General features: G+C 42.8%; 2 protein-coding genes across 2 annotated transcripts; both read left to right on the top strand.

Moving 5' to 3' along the window:
* The first annotated feature begins 855 nt into the window (after positions 1-855).
* On the top strand, positions 856-1,818 carry LOC116826515 (olfactory receptor 11A1-like). Its single transcript, XM_032783288.1, has one exon. It carries the CDS (start codon positions 856-858, stop codon positions 1,816-1,818), a length of 963 nt encoding a protein of 320 aa, XP_032639179.1.
* Positions 1,819-12,499: 10,681 nt separating this feature from the next.
* Positions 12,500-13,432, top strand: LOC116826517 (olfactory receptor 10A7-like). The gene has a single exon (XM_032783290.2). The coding sequence runs from the start codon at positions 12,509-12,511 to the stop codon at positions 13,430-13,432; it is 924 nt and encodes a 307-aa protein (XP_032639181.1). The 5' UTR covers positions 12,500-12,508.
* The last annotated feature ends 1,104 nt before the right edge of the window (positions 13,433-14,536 follow it).

Genomic DNA, 14,536 nt, shown 5'->3' on the forward strand with positions numbered 1-14,536 from the left:
TCCTTGCTCCCCTACATTCCCTCTGTGGCAGCCTCCCAGCAGGCTATCAATTGCCAGCAGTTCAGCTGTCCCTCCCCTCACTGCCCTGTGCTGCTTGTGCCCCCTGCCTTGGAGCTGTTCCCTGGAGCCTCCTGCTTGCTGTGCGGGGATGGGGGGAAGAAGGGGCTAATGTCACGGTGTCCCCATCCCCTCTGCTCCTGCACTCCACTTACCCCTTTTCCACAGACTAGGGGGAGGGGACACAAGAGGGCTCAGGATGAAGGGAGCTTGCTAGCCTCAGATGCTGTCTCAACTTCCTGATCTACTTTAAAAGGCAATGTACTTAGAGTGGCGTCATCGTACTTAAAGGGACAATGCACATCTCTCGCTCTCACACACAGGGTGTGTCTCTGTCTCTGTCGTGTTTCCCTCCATTCATGCTGCCTTGTAGAGTGTGAGGCTACATTAACAACAATGTATTAACCCTTGAGGGCTCAGCTGAATGCTAGTTCATCATTTAGCAGTAAGGCACTCCCTGGGAAATATCCACCCTTAACCAAACTTCCACCCTCAACCAAACTTCACAAGCAACATTGCTGTGTACAGTATTAAATTGTTTGTTTAAAACTTATACTGTGTGTATATAATATAGATTTTTGTCTGGTGAAAAAAAATTTCCTGGAACCTAACTTCTCCTATTTACATTAATTTTTATGAGGAAATTGGATTCACTTAACATTGTTTTGCTTAAAGTTGCATTTTTCAGGAACATAACTATAACATTAAGTGAAGATTTACTGTACCGCTAAACACAGATTTCCTTTGTGTTAATAGTTTTTTATTTTTCCCAGGTGTAAACCCCACGATGAACACAGAATGAGAAACCAAACAGCCATCACAGAATTCATCCTCTTGGGATTTGGGGATCTCCCTGAACTTCAGCCCCTTCTCTTCCTGCTGTTTCTAGTGATCTATGTTTTGACCATAGCTGGGAACATCCTCATCGTTGTGCTAGTTGTGGCTGATCAGCACCTTCACATCCCCATGTATTTCTTCCTGGGAAACTTGTCCTGCTTAGAGACCTGCTACACTTCCAACATCCTACCCAGGATGTTGGCCAGTTTCCTGACAGGGGACAGAACCATTTCATTCAATGGGTGTCTCACACAATATTATTTCTTTGGATGCTTAGCAGCTGCAGAATGTTATCTTCTAGCAGCCATGTCTTATGATCGATACCTAGCGATATGCAAACCACTGCATTATGGAGCCCTCATGAATGGCAGATTCTGCCTCCAGCTGGCTACGGTGTCTTGGGTAAGTGGCTTTCTGGCTAATACTATATTAACATTTTTTATCTCCAACTTAATCTTCTGTGGTCCCAATGAAATTGACCATTTCTTCTGTGATTCCTTCCCAATGATGAAACTCTCCTGCAGTGATACTCATCTGACTGGACTTTTAACATCCATTGTGGCTTGCTTATGCTCACTGCCTCCGTTTCTATTAACTATGACATCCTATATTTATATCATTACCTCCATCCTGAGAATCCCTTCCAGCACTGGGAGGAAGAAGACATTTTCCACTTGCTCCTCCCACCTTACTGTGGTTACAGTTTTCTATGGGTCGATACTGATTGTGTATGTGCTTCCGCATAGCAACAGACTGAAGGACTTTAACAAATTCTTCTCTGTCTTTTACACCGTCTTGACTCCCATGGTCAATCCACTCATCTACAGCCTGAGAAACAAAGAAGTAAAGGAGGCCCTGAGGAAAGCTTTCAATAAATGTATGGATTTTAAGACACTGCAGAAAATTCAGATTGCTTCAAGTTAGTGAAACACTATTAATAATTTTGATTTTGTCTTGAGTCAGTGAGATGCAGCCAGACATCCCCTAGTTTTAGCCATTGGGAATGTGCAGCTGTAACATCTGCAAATACGCAGGAAAATTAAAAAAAAGTGGAGAGTGCAGGATCTATTGATCCTGTTGTATAAACAGTTTATGTTCGTAGGAAGATATGTTGGTAGCAAATTCAATTAAGTAAAATAAGTACATTTATCTTACTATATGTCACTTCTCTTACATGATCTTTCTTTCTTTCTGTTTTTTATGATACCATCCAAGATGCTAGGTACATACTTGGCAGGCTTGCCCCTCCTGCCACAAAAGTCAGTGGGGCTACATTTCTATTTTTAGCACACTAACTCAGTCAGAGATAGTGTGGGTATGTCTCTTGAACTGCAAACTACACCACCCATCTTCGGTTTATACAACCCCTTTGTGCCTATAGAGTGGTATTAAACCCTCGTAATGGAGGGGAGAATCTGAAATGCGAACAAACATTGAAATATTGGAATTGCTCACCAGACAAAAGTAAAATTTGCTGACCAGCTGTTCTATCCATGGAACTATCAAATGTTTTCTGATTCTAATTTTATCATTAATACATTTTCTCTCACTCTTGGTATCTCCAGCACTGCTCCTTCTCCCTTCATCTCTCTCCATCTCATCTTTATGACCTGAGAGTAGAGTTCTAGGACCAGGATTCAGCAGAATTCTCCTGATCCTTCTCCCTTGGTAGTTTCCACCCGGCTGCTCTCTCAGATCACAGAAAACCAGACATGCTGAGATATTTAGTGCAATGTGCAGTCACGTCTGCAGTCCTGTTTGGATGAGGACTCATCCCCCAACCAGTGAGAGATCTAAAAGGGACCAGGCTGGCTGCAGTCTCTCCTAGAAGATGTGTAATTCGGTAATTAATTATTGGATCCATTAAAGTGCAAGGCGGCCTATCTGACAGGCTGCAAACTGTGAACACTGTGCTCCACTGCCACCACAAAACAACAGAACTTGTTTCTTTTACTCAGAAAAATAATTGGAAAACATTTCTTTATTTCCTGGAAATAAACCTTCCATGAGCAGCAAAAAACCCACTTTTTCAATGGTAAAAATTTGAATGGAAAGTTTTGCCCAGCTCTACTTACAACTCCTTGGAACAGCTGAGCTCTGGATTGTGCTATACTTTTTCTATACATTCTATACACTTTCTGTTTCTCCCAGCAACATATGCAAGGATGGTGTATCTTTTACAGAAAACATGCAACCTGAATATTTTCAAATAATTTCTGAGATGGGAAAACCAAATAAGATAATTAATCAAAAGGATCTTTCTAACTGAATGCTCTGTGTGTGTGTATGTGTGTGTGTGTATTTTAAACAAGAGGCACAGTTACTTTTCAGTTTGCTCTCAAGAAGAAAACAGGGCAGGGAGGCAGGTTTTTTACTGTATAACATCCTCTAGAGAGACTAGTAAAATGAAACATGATGCACAGTTGCAGAATAATGAGTGGATCACAGTAGATAAATCAGAGCTCCTTCATCACAAGGAGAATTCAAATAAATTTAGAATTGATAAAAGGAAACACTTCCCCCCCACACAGTAAAATTAGTGGTGGAGCTCCGTGTGACTAGACAATATTGAGACCAAGTGTAAAAATTTCAGCACTGTCTAAACGACATAGGCGCCTATATTTCATTTTCAAAAGTGTGCGAGGAACTATCTGGCAACTAGATGCAGGATTTTGAAAGATATTTAAGTGCCCAAAGATGCACATTTTCAAAAGCACTGAGACATCTAACTCCACTGATTTCAGTAAGAGTTAATTGCCCAAGTGCTTTTGAAAATTCTATTAGGTGGCTATCTGGATCTTTCTCTACCTAAATACCTTTAAAATCTGGTTTTTAGATTCTTAGGTCCAGATTTTGAAAGGTATGCTTGTTTGGATGGAACAATTACTGGACCAGTCACAAATTCTGACCTCCGTGCATCAGTTAGCATCCACATGGCAGTCGATATTTGGAGAGGCGTATCTCTCATTGCTGCTGACATTGCTGGGAGTGTCCTTCTTTTGGTTTTTGGCCTCTGTGTTTTCCCTTTACAATGTTTTTGGAGAAAAGTGTGCAGCATCCCTTGAATGAAATGACCCGTAAGTGATTAAGTCTCCTGGGGACCTGTCTGTGACAAGATAAAGTTGGATAGTAATCTCACACGTAATTAGTTCTTCCAGTTGAAGGGGAAGATGATGGCTCACAGAGGTAACCTAAGATACTACAGTGATGTGTACAACTCTAGATAGATACACAGACAGATAGAAGATAATTTTCAGAAATGGAACAAAGAACCAGATAGGCACTTTGAACAATGATATCCTAAAGAAAGAAACAAAGAGAAGTCCAGATTGACTTTCAAAGTCAGAATTCAATGCTGCTCATTCAGAATTAAACATTCCATGGAAGCAAATTCAGACAGTGTAAAGAGGTGCAGATCCTTTGCACTTATAATAACCATCTGAGCCCATCATAGTCCAGTGCAAAAATCCCCATTGACCTCAATGTGCCCTCAAGGTTCCTTTTCTCACAATATTTTTCGTTCAGTCAACAAATTCTGCTCTAGTTTACACCCAGAAGCTGTCTGATGACTCCACTTAAATAATGAGAGCAGCTTTGGGTTCAGATGTGTCTGATTGTGACATAATTTGTGTCTGGGTTTATAAATGGGATCAGAATCATGTTCAGTGGAGTTACACACTGTTGTAAATTAGCTCAGAAGCTGGACTCATTGGGGTTACACAGTAATATAAGCCCCATGCAGGAGAAAGAAGGGATTCCTATTCAGTAAATATGCATAGATCAGGAACAAATACATTCTTAACCTGAAGTATTGAGCTCTCTCAGAGGGAAAACACATTACTTTTGGATATCATTAGACTCTAGCAAGACCGATGAAAGGGGAGAGGAAGAGATTCCATCTTTCTTCCCTTTTCTTTTATCTCCTCTTTTTTCCAAGACACCCTTCCACTTTAATGTCCAGGTTCCATTAGTACAATGAGACCCACCTGGCACACTTGTCTTTCTGGATGAGCATTTCAAAAGGCTCTGAAGGGGAGGACTTATGTTTGTACAATTCAATGAGGTCTGGCTTGAAAATAAGCATAGGCCTCCCATTGAACAATCCAGCCTCTCTTGCTTCTGGAAATCTTATCCTTTCTCACCACATCAAATTCAATCTGATTTTTTTTTTTGTTTTTGAATTGCTGTTTTACTAATTGGTTCTATTCAACCCACTTGCAGACAGAAATGGACATGGGAAATCAGCTAGGTACAGAGACCGAATTCATTCGTTCTGAGATTCCTCATCCCTCACAACCTGCACTATTTTTCTCTTACTTGGTACTTTTCCTCATCTTACACTGTGGACACTGGTGTCAGGAACTTGGCTAAAAAATCCTTGTGATGTGGATTATCCTATCAGTTGCATTCACCCCTATGTTGATTATATTTCTCTTGAAAACTTATTCTCTCTTGGAGACCTGCTCATATCCATCATCCTAGCGATCCTTGAGAACCCTGTGGTCCCTCAGAGTGGAGCTGTATTCATTCTTTGGTTGGATCATCCAGTGGATTCAGTTTGCCATCTTTAGTTTTCCTTTAGTTGTCCTTCACCCTACATGTTATGTCCCCTTCTTTGATTGCCCTGTGTTTGGTAATTTGCCTAGTAACAATAAGTGGCAGAATAATGTGGCGACGTTTTTGGATCATTGAGTGGGAAATTGATCAGGTGACCTTGTATAGAGGCCTCTCCCTGGGTAAACAAAGAGCTTATAAAAGCACGCAACGGCTCTGTGTGGGTTTCTGTCCATCCTAGACGGCAGCCCAGTGCTGACATTCTAGTCACTGCTGAGACAAACGGGCAAGTCCAGAGAAGAGAAGATAGAAGATTACTTATCCGTTTCCATGTCATGGTATCCTGAGGAGATGTCCTCGGTTGTTTCATTCTTGCCGCTGACATTGGCGTCTTTTGGTTGTCTGTCTTTGGATTTTGTAGTATCCCGTGTTCCTGTACAATAAGAGGAATGGTGATGATTGACTTTTTACTCTTGTTCTTGCCGAAATGTGTTTTATAGTTTTTTGGGGTCCTTCGACTTTTAAAGCTTGTTTGTATTGTAAACACCTGAATTGGTGTTTCCTGTTGTTTATTGGGTATATAGTTTATTTGGGTGTCCTCTTAATAAACTGTTCATTTTTTTGATGGGTTTTTTTTGAACCTATTCTTTGCCTCCCTTGGTTTAGAAAGGAGGGGGACGCTAGCTTTCAAGTGTGAGGGTTTGGGACTTGATTTAGTGGTTTCGCCAGTCTTCCTTAGCAATTTACACCATGATAACCCCTTTGCTGAACTCATTTCATATAGTTACCCTGAGGAATGAGATAAGGTCAAGAAGATGGCATTGAGAAGAGGCCAATCGTCACACAAGCTATATTTTTTCCAGCGCTGCTCCTAAGGAATCCAAAAGGTGACCCTCACAGTCTAAAGACCCAAAGAATAAGCTTCAGAGATGGAAAGGGTGTTGTGAAATTTCTTATCTGCAATCCCAACAACATGATTATTGTCTGCCTTCACTCTCACAACAACATCCATGCCAACTGATTACATACCTCTCAACACTACGTGCCCAAACACATGAACAGTACATCCATGGGGGTGTTCCCTGGATAGCCAGGATGGAGGAACCGCTGGGGACAAAGAAAACCAGTCAATGGTTGGGTCAAGAGACCTGAACTCTCAGACAAGTGGCGGAAGATAGAAAAATCACAGGGCATAGTGTATAATATAGGCCAACCGGGTGGATCCAGGAGGATTTTGTGGCTTGGCCAGGGAGAAGGTCTCTGATTCCTGTCTCCATTCCGAAATGAAGAGGAAGACCTTGTCTATAACGAAGCCTGTCTAACGTGGCTTGTGATGAAGTGTAAGATGTGATGAGACTAAATATTCGTACAGGCCGTTTGCTGGTTTCAATTCCTCCCATCTCACCCCACTCTGGGGTCTCGTTGGTCTCTATCACTGGTCACAGATCCCTGAAAGGAGGAAATGCAGGTATTTGAAAGCAGGTTGGACCTGCAGGGGGATAAGTGGTTGGTAGCATACCCAGATCCTGGTCTAAGTGTGGAAGAATGGCAAGATTCCACCCTGTGATCCGTCTGGGCAAGAGGCAAAATACTAAAGAGACCAGGAAGTGGACCATGGTTCCATCTCATATAAACATGTGACACCCCCCCACACCCCAAGATGCAAACACTCATACATTTTGGGGTGTTCAGAAGATGGCTCTGTTTCTGAATGTTGCAGGTTTTCCTCATCTTAGGTTTGGTCTACACTCAAAAATTAGGCTGGTTTCACTACATTGATCAGGGATTGAAAAATCCACACCTTGGAGTGGTAGCACTAGGTCAATGAAAAAATTCTTCAGTTGATGTAGCTGCTGCCTCTTGGGGCAGTGGATTACTTATGCCAACTGGAGAATACCTCTGGGTGGTGTAGTGTCTACACTGAAGTGATACAGCTACAATGACACAGCTCTGCCATTGTTGTTTTTTAAGTGTAAATAAACCCATAAACTACGTTCAGAGTTGGTTTAAAAACATGAATAAAATACAAAAAAAAAAGACCCCCCCCTTAATTTTGAAATTTAATTGAAATTTTGAAGTCTGAACATTTTCAACGAGCCCTTCCCTGCTGCTCTACTTTCAGCCCTTAGTGCCCTCATTGAAACGAATGGCAAAGCTGTTAGTGAAATTCACCTGTATCCAGAGAACCCTCACAAGGCCTATGCACCATTTATGTCTCCATTTGATGGTTAAATCCAGTGTAACACCTATTTTGAGGATTTAACACTGATTCAACTGTTTCAGTGTCCTGGAGTTGGCCTTCTGCACAAAGGCAAATTTCATCCTCTTTTAATTCATTGGGAATGAGGCACTGTGTGGGTGGCAACTACCCATTAAATGGGTTTTGTCACACAGGAGAATCCTAAATTAACTGGGTAAAGTTGTCAAAAGTGCCTAAGAGCCAGGTCACCAAACACAAATGAGAGGCTCTGCTCCCAGCCTGGCCTGGGTTGTTTTCCTCAGGAGCAGGAACAGCTACTAATTTCTATTTTGTATGGCGACCGGCCTGCTTTCTTCCTTGATGTGCTTCCAGCAGCAATCACATGAATTGCATGTGGAACAAACACCAACAGCTCCCCTTGGCAGCCTCTCCCGGGACCTAGAGCTGTGCAGGGTATACCTCACCCCTAGGAAGTAGGGCCCAGTGGATGCTATTCTGTGGCCTTGGGCAGGGCTGGCGCAACCCATTAGGCGACCTTTGGGGGATGTTCGGCCACTGCAGTTGTCGGCGGTATTTTGGGGGCGGGACCTTCCACTGCCTCTGTTGGGGGCATCATTTTGGGGATGGGACCTTCTGCCACCTAGGGTGCCAAAAAGGCTGCCAGTGTTCCTGGCCTTGGGGGAACACTGCAGAGAGAAGCCAGTCAGACTATGTCTACACTGTGTTGTTAAACCAAGGCACATGTTTGGACCCAATACTTCTCTCCCTACTGTCCACATAGAAATCTGTCTGACCTGGGATCTAAGACCCTCCTGTGACAGGGGCAGGGTCTGACCCCAAATCCCACTGAGGCTTGAGTTCAATCATTGTCATTTTGTGGCATGCACGTAGCTTAAGCTGCAGACCCAAGTCAGAAGGTCTGCACAGTGCAGTATGGCCACCTTACCATGGTTGTGAGATCCGATTCCAGCAACCCAGGCTTATAGTGCAGCGAGGGCACTCCTATCTATCTGTCTGTCTGTCTAATCCATCCATCTCTCCCTCCCTCTCTCCCCATGGCCACCCCTCTATCAAGCTATCTAATCTCAATTAAGCAGGAGACTTTCCTAGGGAAATTAAAAATAACTTGTGGCTCAGAACCTGAGTATGAGCAGAACCAGTGACTAGGTCCCAGAGGTCAGCAGAGACATAAATATCTGTGGTGGTTGTTGTACACATTTACTCTTTGCTGTCAGAGATGAGGCTGCCCCTTCTGCCCGAGGTAAGCCTGAAAGATTGCCATTAAATAAGATCTAAAATTGATATTGCAAATTAATAGATTCATTGATGTTAAGGCCAGAAGGGACCATTATGATCATCTAATAGGAATTTGCACCTAACACAGATCAGAGACTCTCAGCCAGTGTGTCTTCAATGCAAGGAAACGATCTGAATTGAATTGGGCCGGGATTTTTCTAAGGCACCAAAGGGAGTTAGGTGCCCAGACGCTTTGAATTTCTATGGGATTTGAGGGATTAATTGCTGCACAAACTGTCTAAAATTGGTGAAAGTGGGGAGAAGATCTTCTTGTGTTTCCTTTACAATACACATGAGAGTTTGGGTTTGAACTGATTGGTAAGGTACAAGAGCAGAGATAGCTAGCTAGCTGGATCCCCAACTGGAAGTAGGCAGGAAATGGTATTTCCACCTTGTGACAATTTTGAATTTCAAAAAATTTCCTGTTACAGATCAGGACCAAGCCGAAACCTTTCAAAGATTTATGACCAAACCCCTTTCCCCCATCTCCCAGGCTATAGAGGCAGCTTCTGTTTCATCCTCTCTGGGCCAGTGTATATTTATTTATTTATACAAAGTGGAACACCACCAACAGAAGAAACTGAAATCCCCGCCCACAGGTGGTATGTGAGCTTCCCTGGTCTGAGTCAGGCAGAACATATTCTTGAACCTGGTGCCCTCATCATCAAGCTACTGATATTGAGGAGCAGGTTAGTCAGTCCCTCTCTCTTTTCCCCCCATCTGGTTTTAACCAGAAATTCTTTCCTAGACACAAGAAACCTTTTCCCATGAAAATTTTGGCAAAACTGGTATGTTCCCTTGAGAAATTTTGATTACAAATCATTCACATTTTTCTGTTTTGCTGAAGGTTTCCTGACCCGTTTTATCCCCAATCTCTGGCTACATTGATACTTCATTTACTCCAGTAAATGATATCAGTTCATTTACAGCAGCGGAATATGTCCATGTATATACTTGTGCTGCGGACAGCAGAACTGGGGTCTGCTTGGCTTATACCGTGCCTTGCAAAACTGGAATTTGATGCAACAGCTGACAAGGTGAGTTCTCATGCTAAGAACTGCCTATCTCTAATCCACAGGTGTTTACATCTATGGCATGTTAGAGAGATTGTATCAACTCATTTGAGTACATGCTATTTGAAGAAGAATTTAATAAAGTCATTATTGACAGCTGAGAAATAAAGAGGAAAGAACATAGAAGGGAAAATCAACTCGTGATATTTCTTTTCTTTTCTTTTTTTTTTTTTTGCATTAAGTCTGGGATTTTTAAAGGGTCCTAAGGGAATAAGATGCAATCAATGAGTAAATTTTTTTAAAGTGTGTAAGTGACTTGGGAACTTAAGTCTCATTTTAAAAAAGTGACTTGGGAATTCAACACCAAATTTTCAAAGGTGTTTAGGTGCCTAAAGACTCAGCTAGTGGGATTTTCAGATATATTTCTAACCAAGTTAAATACCTAACATTCCCTTGATGTTCAATGGGAGCTGGACAAATTTCTATTCTAGGTATCTTTGAAAATACCAACCCAAACGATGTAGCAATCAATCAGCTTTAATTCCAGGAAATGGGCAAAGTAATTTCCCTCTCCTTTTCTGTGCTGGGAAAAGAAAATCAAGTGAATTTTAAAGGATGGGGTTATCAGAGGAGCCAAAAGGATTTAGGCATGGAACTCTCATTCCTTAACCTCTTTTGGAAACCCCATTTGACATTATTTGCATGATTTCTGCATGTTCCCTACTTCATGGCATCTTCTGTGGCTTATCAGGAGTCCATCGGAGTAGGGCATGAACAAGGACTGTAGCATCAGGATTCTTTTATAAAGTAAGTAATTCAGCATGTAAGTCTCCAGACATTTTTTTTCATAGTTGGAGCTGGTCATAAAACTTAATTTTCATTCCATGGGAAATTTTGACATTTGCAAATGGGTTTCTTTTCTGAATTTGAAGGGAAAACTGAACTATCAAATTCCTTGGCACCAAAGTTCTGAATGGGAAATGTCAAAATGCAAAAAGAAAGACTGAATTGAAATGATTTGATAAATTGAGATGCTGGGGTTTCTTTTATTAGAATCGACATTTTGGTGTTTCTTTTTGAAATATCAACTTGTCTTCTGATCAGAAAAATCAAAGAAGGTGTGGAAATCAACATCTCCACATGGAAAATGTCCCTGTTGACTAAGCTACACTTCATGGTAGGAATTATTTTTATGTAAAAAAATATCAATCCCCATGACATTTCCTGGGGATACCCACGATCGTGAGGCACCTCACAACCACCCACCCTTGGAGTGAGGAAATCTTATTTGTGCCTGCCAAGGGTCAGTTCCCAACCCCACCAGCCTCTGAAAACACAATCATTAGCATCCAGGTCTCCTCAGGCCCCACTATCTCTTAACAATGAGCGCACTCCAACCTCCGTGTCCTCTGAGCTTCTCCATGCAATGTCCAGCCCCCAGATTCACTGGACGCTCTCATAATTCCCTGATCCTCTGCTCTCAAAGGAACACCCCAGCTTACCAGTCACACCAAAGAATACAATTCCACTCAGCACACCAGCCCTTGGGTTTGTTTATAGAGAAAGCAAGTCTAAGTTTGTTTAACAAAAGAACAGAGATTCAAATGACAGCCAGCAGAAAGAGAGGAAACAAAAGGGTTACATATAGAACAAAATAATAACACTCAAACTAGAGCCTAAAGTGAACTACCCTACTATCGCTGTGTCACACAGAGCAAAAGCTCACCCCAAATCCTTGCAGTGTGGCGCTGGTCTTCCATTCATGAGACCCATGACTCTGTCCTTTAGCCATTCTGGAAAGATGCACAGTTTGTCTCTGTCCCTACAGTTATGGTCCAAAAATCTATTGTCTGCACTTGCAAACAGGGCATTTGTGTTTGCCTGGCTAGAATCACCACTGGAGGCTTTGCAATCAGTTGATTAGCTTAGACTGTAAATAGGTGACCATTGTGCACCATGCAATACCCAGTTTACATGCAGATAGACAGATAAATAAACATCCCTTGCTGGGAAGAAACCTTTTGTAGATCAGTCCCAAGTGTCAGACCTTCACAGTAATTGTTAGTATATATCCAGAACTCCTCACATATTTTCCATACATATATTTCACAGTGATTATAATGACCAATGTAACACAGACTTTCAATACATTCCTTATATGGTGCCTTTGGTGAACTAGTATGTAGACACCAGACCAGAGATCTCTGTAACCAGACCCCTGTGTCCGTTGCCAGTTGGCACCAACTGGATCTTTACTCTTAGGTCTGTGCATCCCATCCACCCAGTTCAGGGCTGAGCAAAGTCTTCCTTGTTCGTTGGCCAGTGCTAGTTTCATTTCAGCTAAATGCAAATCTTAGACATGGCTCCAGCCAACACCACAAATTCAAAACCCTCTGGAACTGAAAAAAACAAGTTTTGCAGATAGGTCTGCCCTTGATAGTGGGCGAATCCAAAATCTGTGAATGTTATGTTTCAATTATTTGCAAAACTTTCTCTCTTTCCTTCAGAGATGAAAGATGCCGAAGAACTGATATGGGAAAATCACACTGTAATGACTGAATTTATACTCCAGGGATTTTCAGATCTCCAGACATTACCGGGCATTCTGCTGTTTGTTGTAGTGTTAGTTATGTATACAGTAACTATGATGGGAAACAGCCTCAACATTACGCTCATATTGGCTTACCCTCTTCTCCACACCCCCATGTATTTTTTCCTCAGCAACCTGTCCTTCCTGGAGATCTGTTACACCTCAGTCACCACCCCCAAGATGCTGGTGAATTTGCTAGTGGAGCTGAGAACCATCTCCTACTCGGGATGCATTGCACAGATGTGCTTCTTTTCCCTTCTAGGAACAGCTGAGTGTTTGCTCCTGGCTGCCATGGCATATGACCGGTTCATGGCCATATGCCACCCCCTGTGTTACGTGTTCGCAATGAACAGGAGGGTGTGTGGGTGTCTGGTGGCTGGCTCATGGCTGGGTGGGGTCGCGGTGGCACTGATACAGACTGCTCTGATAGCCAAGGTGCCATTCTGTGGGTCTAATGCCATCGACCACTTCTTCTGCGACATCGTGCCCCTGATACAGCTGGCTTGTGGCGATACCTCTGTGAATTGGACTGAGCTCCTTGCGGTGGCCACCTTCGTGGTGATCATCCCCTTTGGCATGATCCTAGTCTCCTACATCTGCATCATCTCCACCATCCTGAGGATGCCCTCAGCTGAGGGCAGGGGCAAGGCCTTCTCCACCTGCTCCTCACACCTCATGGGGGTTTTCTTGTTCTATGGAACATGCTGCATGATGTATTTAAGCCCCACCTCCAGCAACTCACTTGGTATTGACAAACTGTTCGCCCTGCTGTATACAATGGTTACGCCAATGCTAAACCCCATTATTTACTGCCTGAGAAACAAAGAAGTGAAAGGGGCCCTGAGGAACTTCCTGGGCAGAACAAAATGTGCACCTCAGCTATGAAACAAATTAGTGTTTGTTCCTGGTAATGAGGGAATATTGTTGTTGGTTATTGTAGACTCATGCTCACAACCTGCAGTGCCTAAATTAAACAATTTATTATAATAACCCTGTGCCCATTCTCTCTTTGCATTCACACACAAATGAGATAGGTGTTCTTAACATGAGAGAGAGAGAGGACTAGGATAGAGAGATAGTATGTGGGGCACCTGTCATTGTCCACTGTCAGAAGACAGGATACTGGGCTAGCTGGACCTTTGGTCTGACCCAGTATGGCCATTCTTATGTTCTTTTGATAGCTAGATAAGATGGATGGCACTGCCAAGCAACCTTAAATCTGCATTAAAGTTTTTGGATGGCAAATTTTCCTTGTTTTTTGAGGAACTAGTGGCAGTGATGGGACGGGGGGAAATAATTGGATTGCAACTATGAAGGTGGACAAACAGGTTTCTTGGAAAAGAATTCACAGTCAGTTATCAACTCTGCCCCTCTTACTAACCCCCCAAACCCCTAATGTGTTAGGAGGGTCCATTGGGATGAGAGGAAAGAAGATGGTAAGCTGTGGGCTGTGAGGAGCACATCTGCCAGCTGGAGTTAGCAAGGGGGAAGAGAGGGGAACCCCCAGATCCCGTACTCCACTTCAGGGTCTCATGTGGATGGGAGGTGCTTCGTCCACCCCTCTTCAGCATAGGAGGACCACAGACATGTGAAGTGGCCCATTTGTCTCAATGGGATGTTTTCAGCTGATTCAGAGCACACAGTGGCACTGGGAGCTGTGAAATGACTTACTCATCTCAGCAGGTGGTCTCCATTTCAAAGTCTGCCACAGCCCATGTGATGGAATACCAGTTTTCAACACCACTGTGCTGTCGCAATGTGTATCAGGTTTAGAATGACATGAGTATTAAGATCAGTTCCCTGGGTATGTGTGTGGAGAGTTGTATCTGATGAACCCCATGATCAAATAACTCCAAATTTGTATCAGGACATATGCCCTTGCCCCTGTTGTGGCATAGCACTTGCCCAGATAATCTCACTATCCCTGCATATTTTAGAGCTGTTGGAACATTAAAAAGATGCTCATATTGTAGATGGCTGCATATTGGG

This window comes from Chelonoidis abingdonii, chromosome 14 (assembly GCF_003597395.2).
Source record: "Chelonoidis abingdonii isolate Lonesome George chromosome 14, CheloAbing_2.0, whole genome shotgun sequence".
Classification (NCBI taxonomy): domain Eukaryota; kingdom Metazoa; phylum Chordata; order Testudines; family Testudinidae; genus Chelonoidis; species Chelonoidis abingdonii.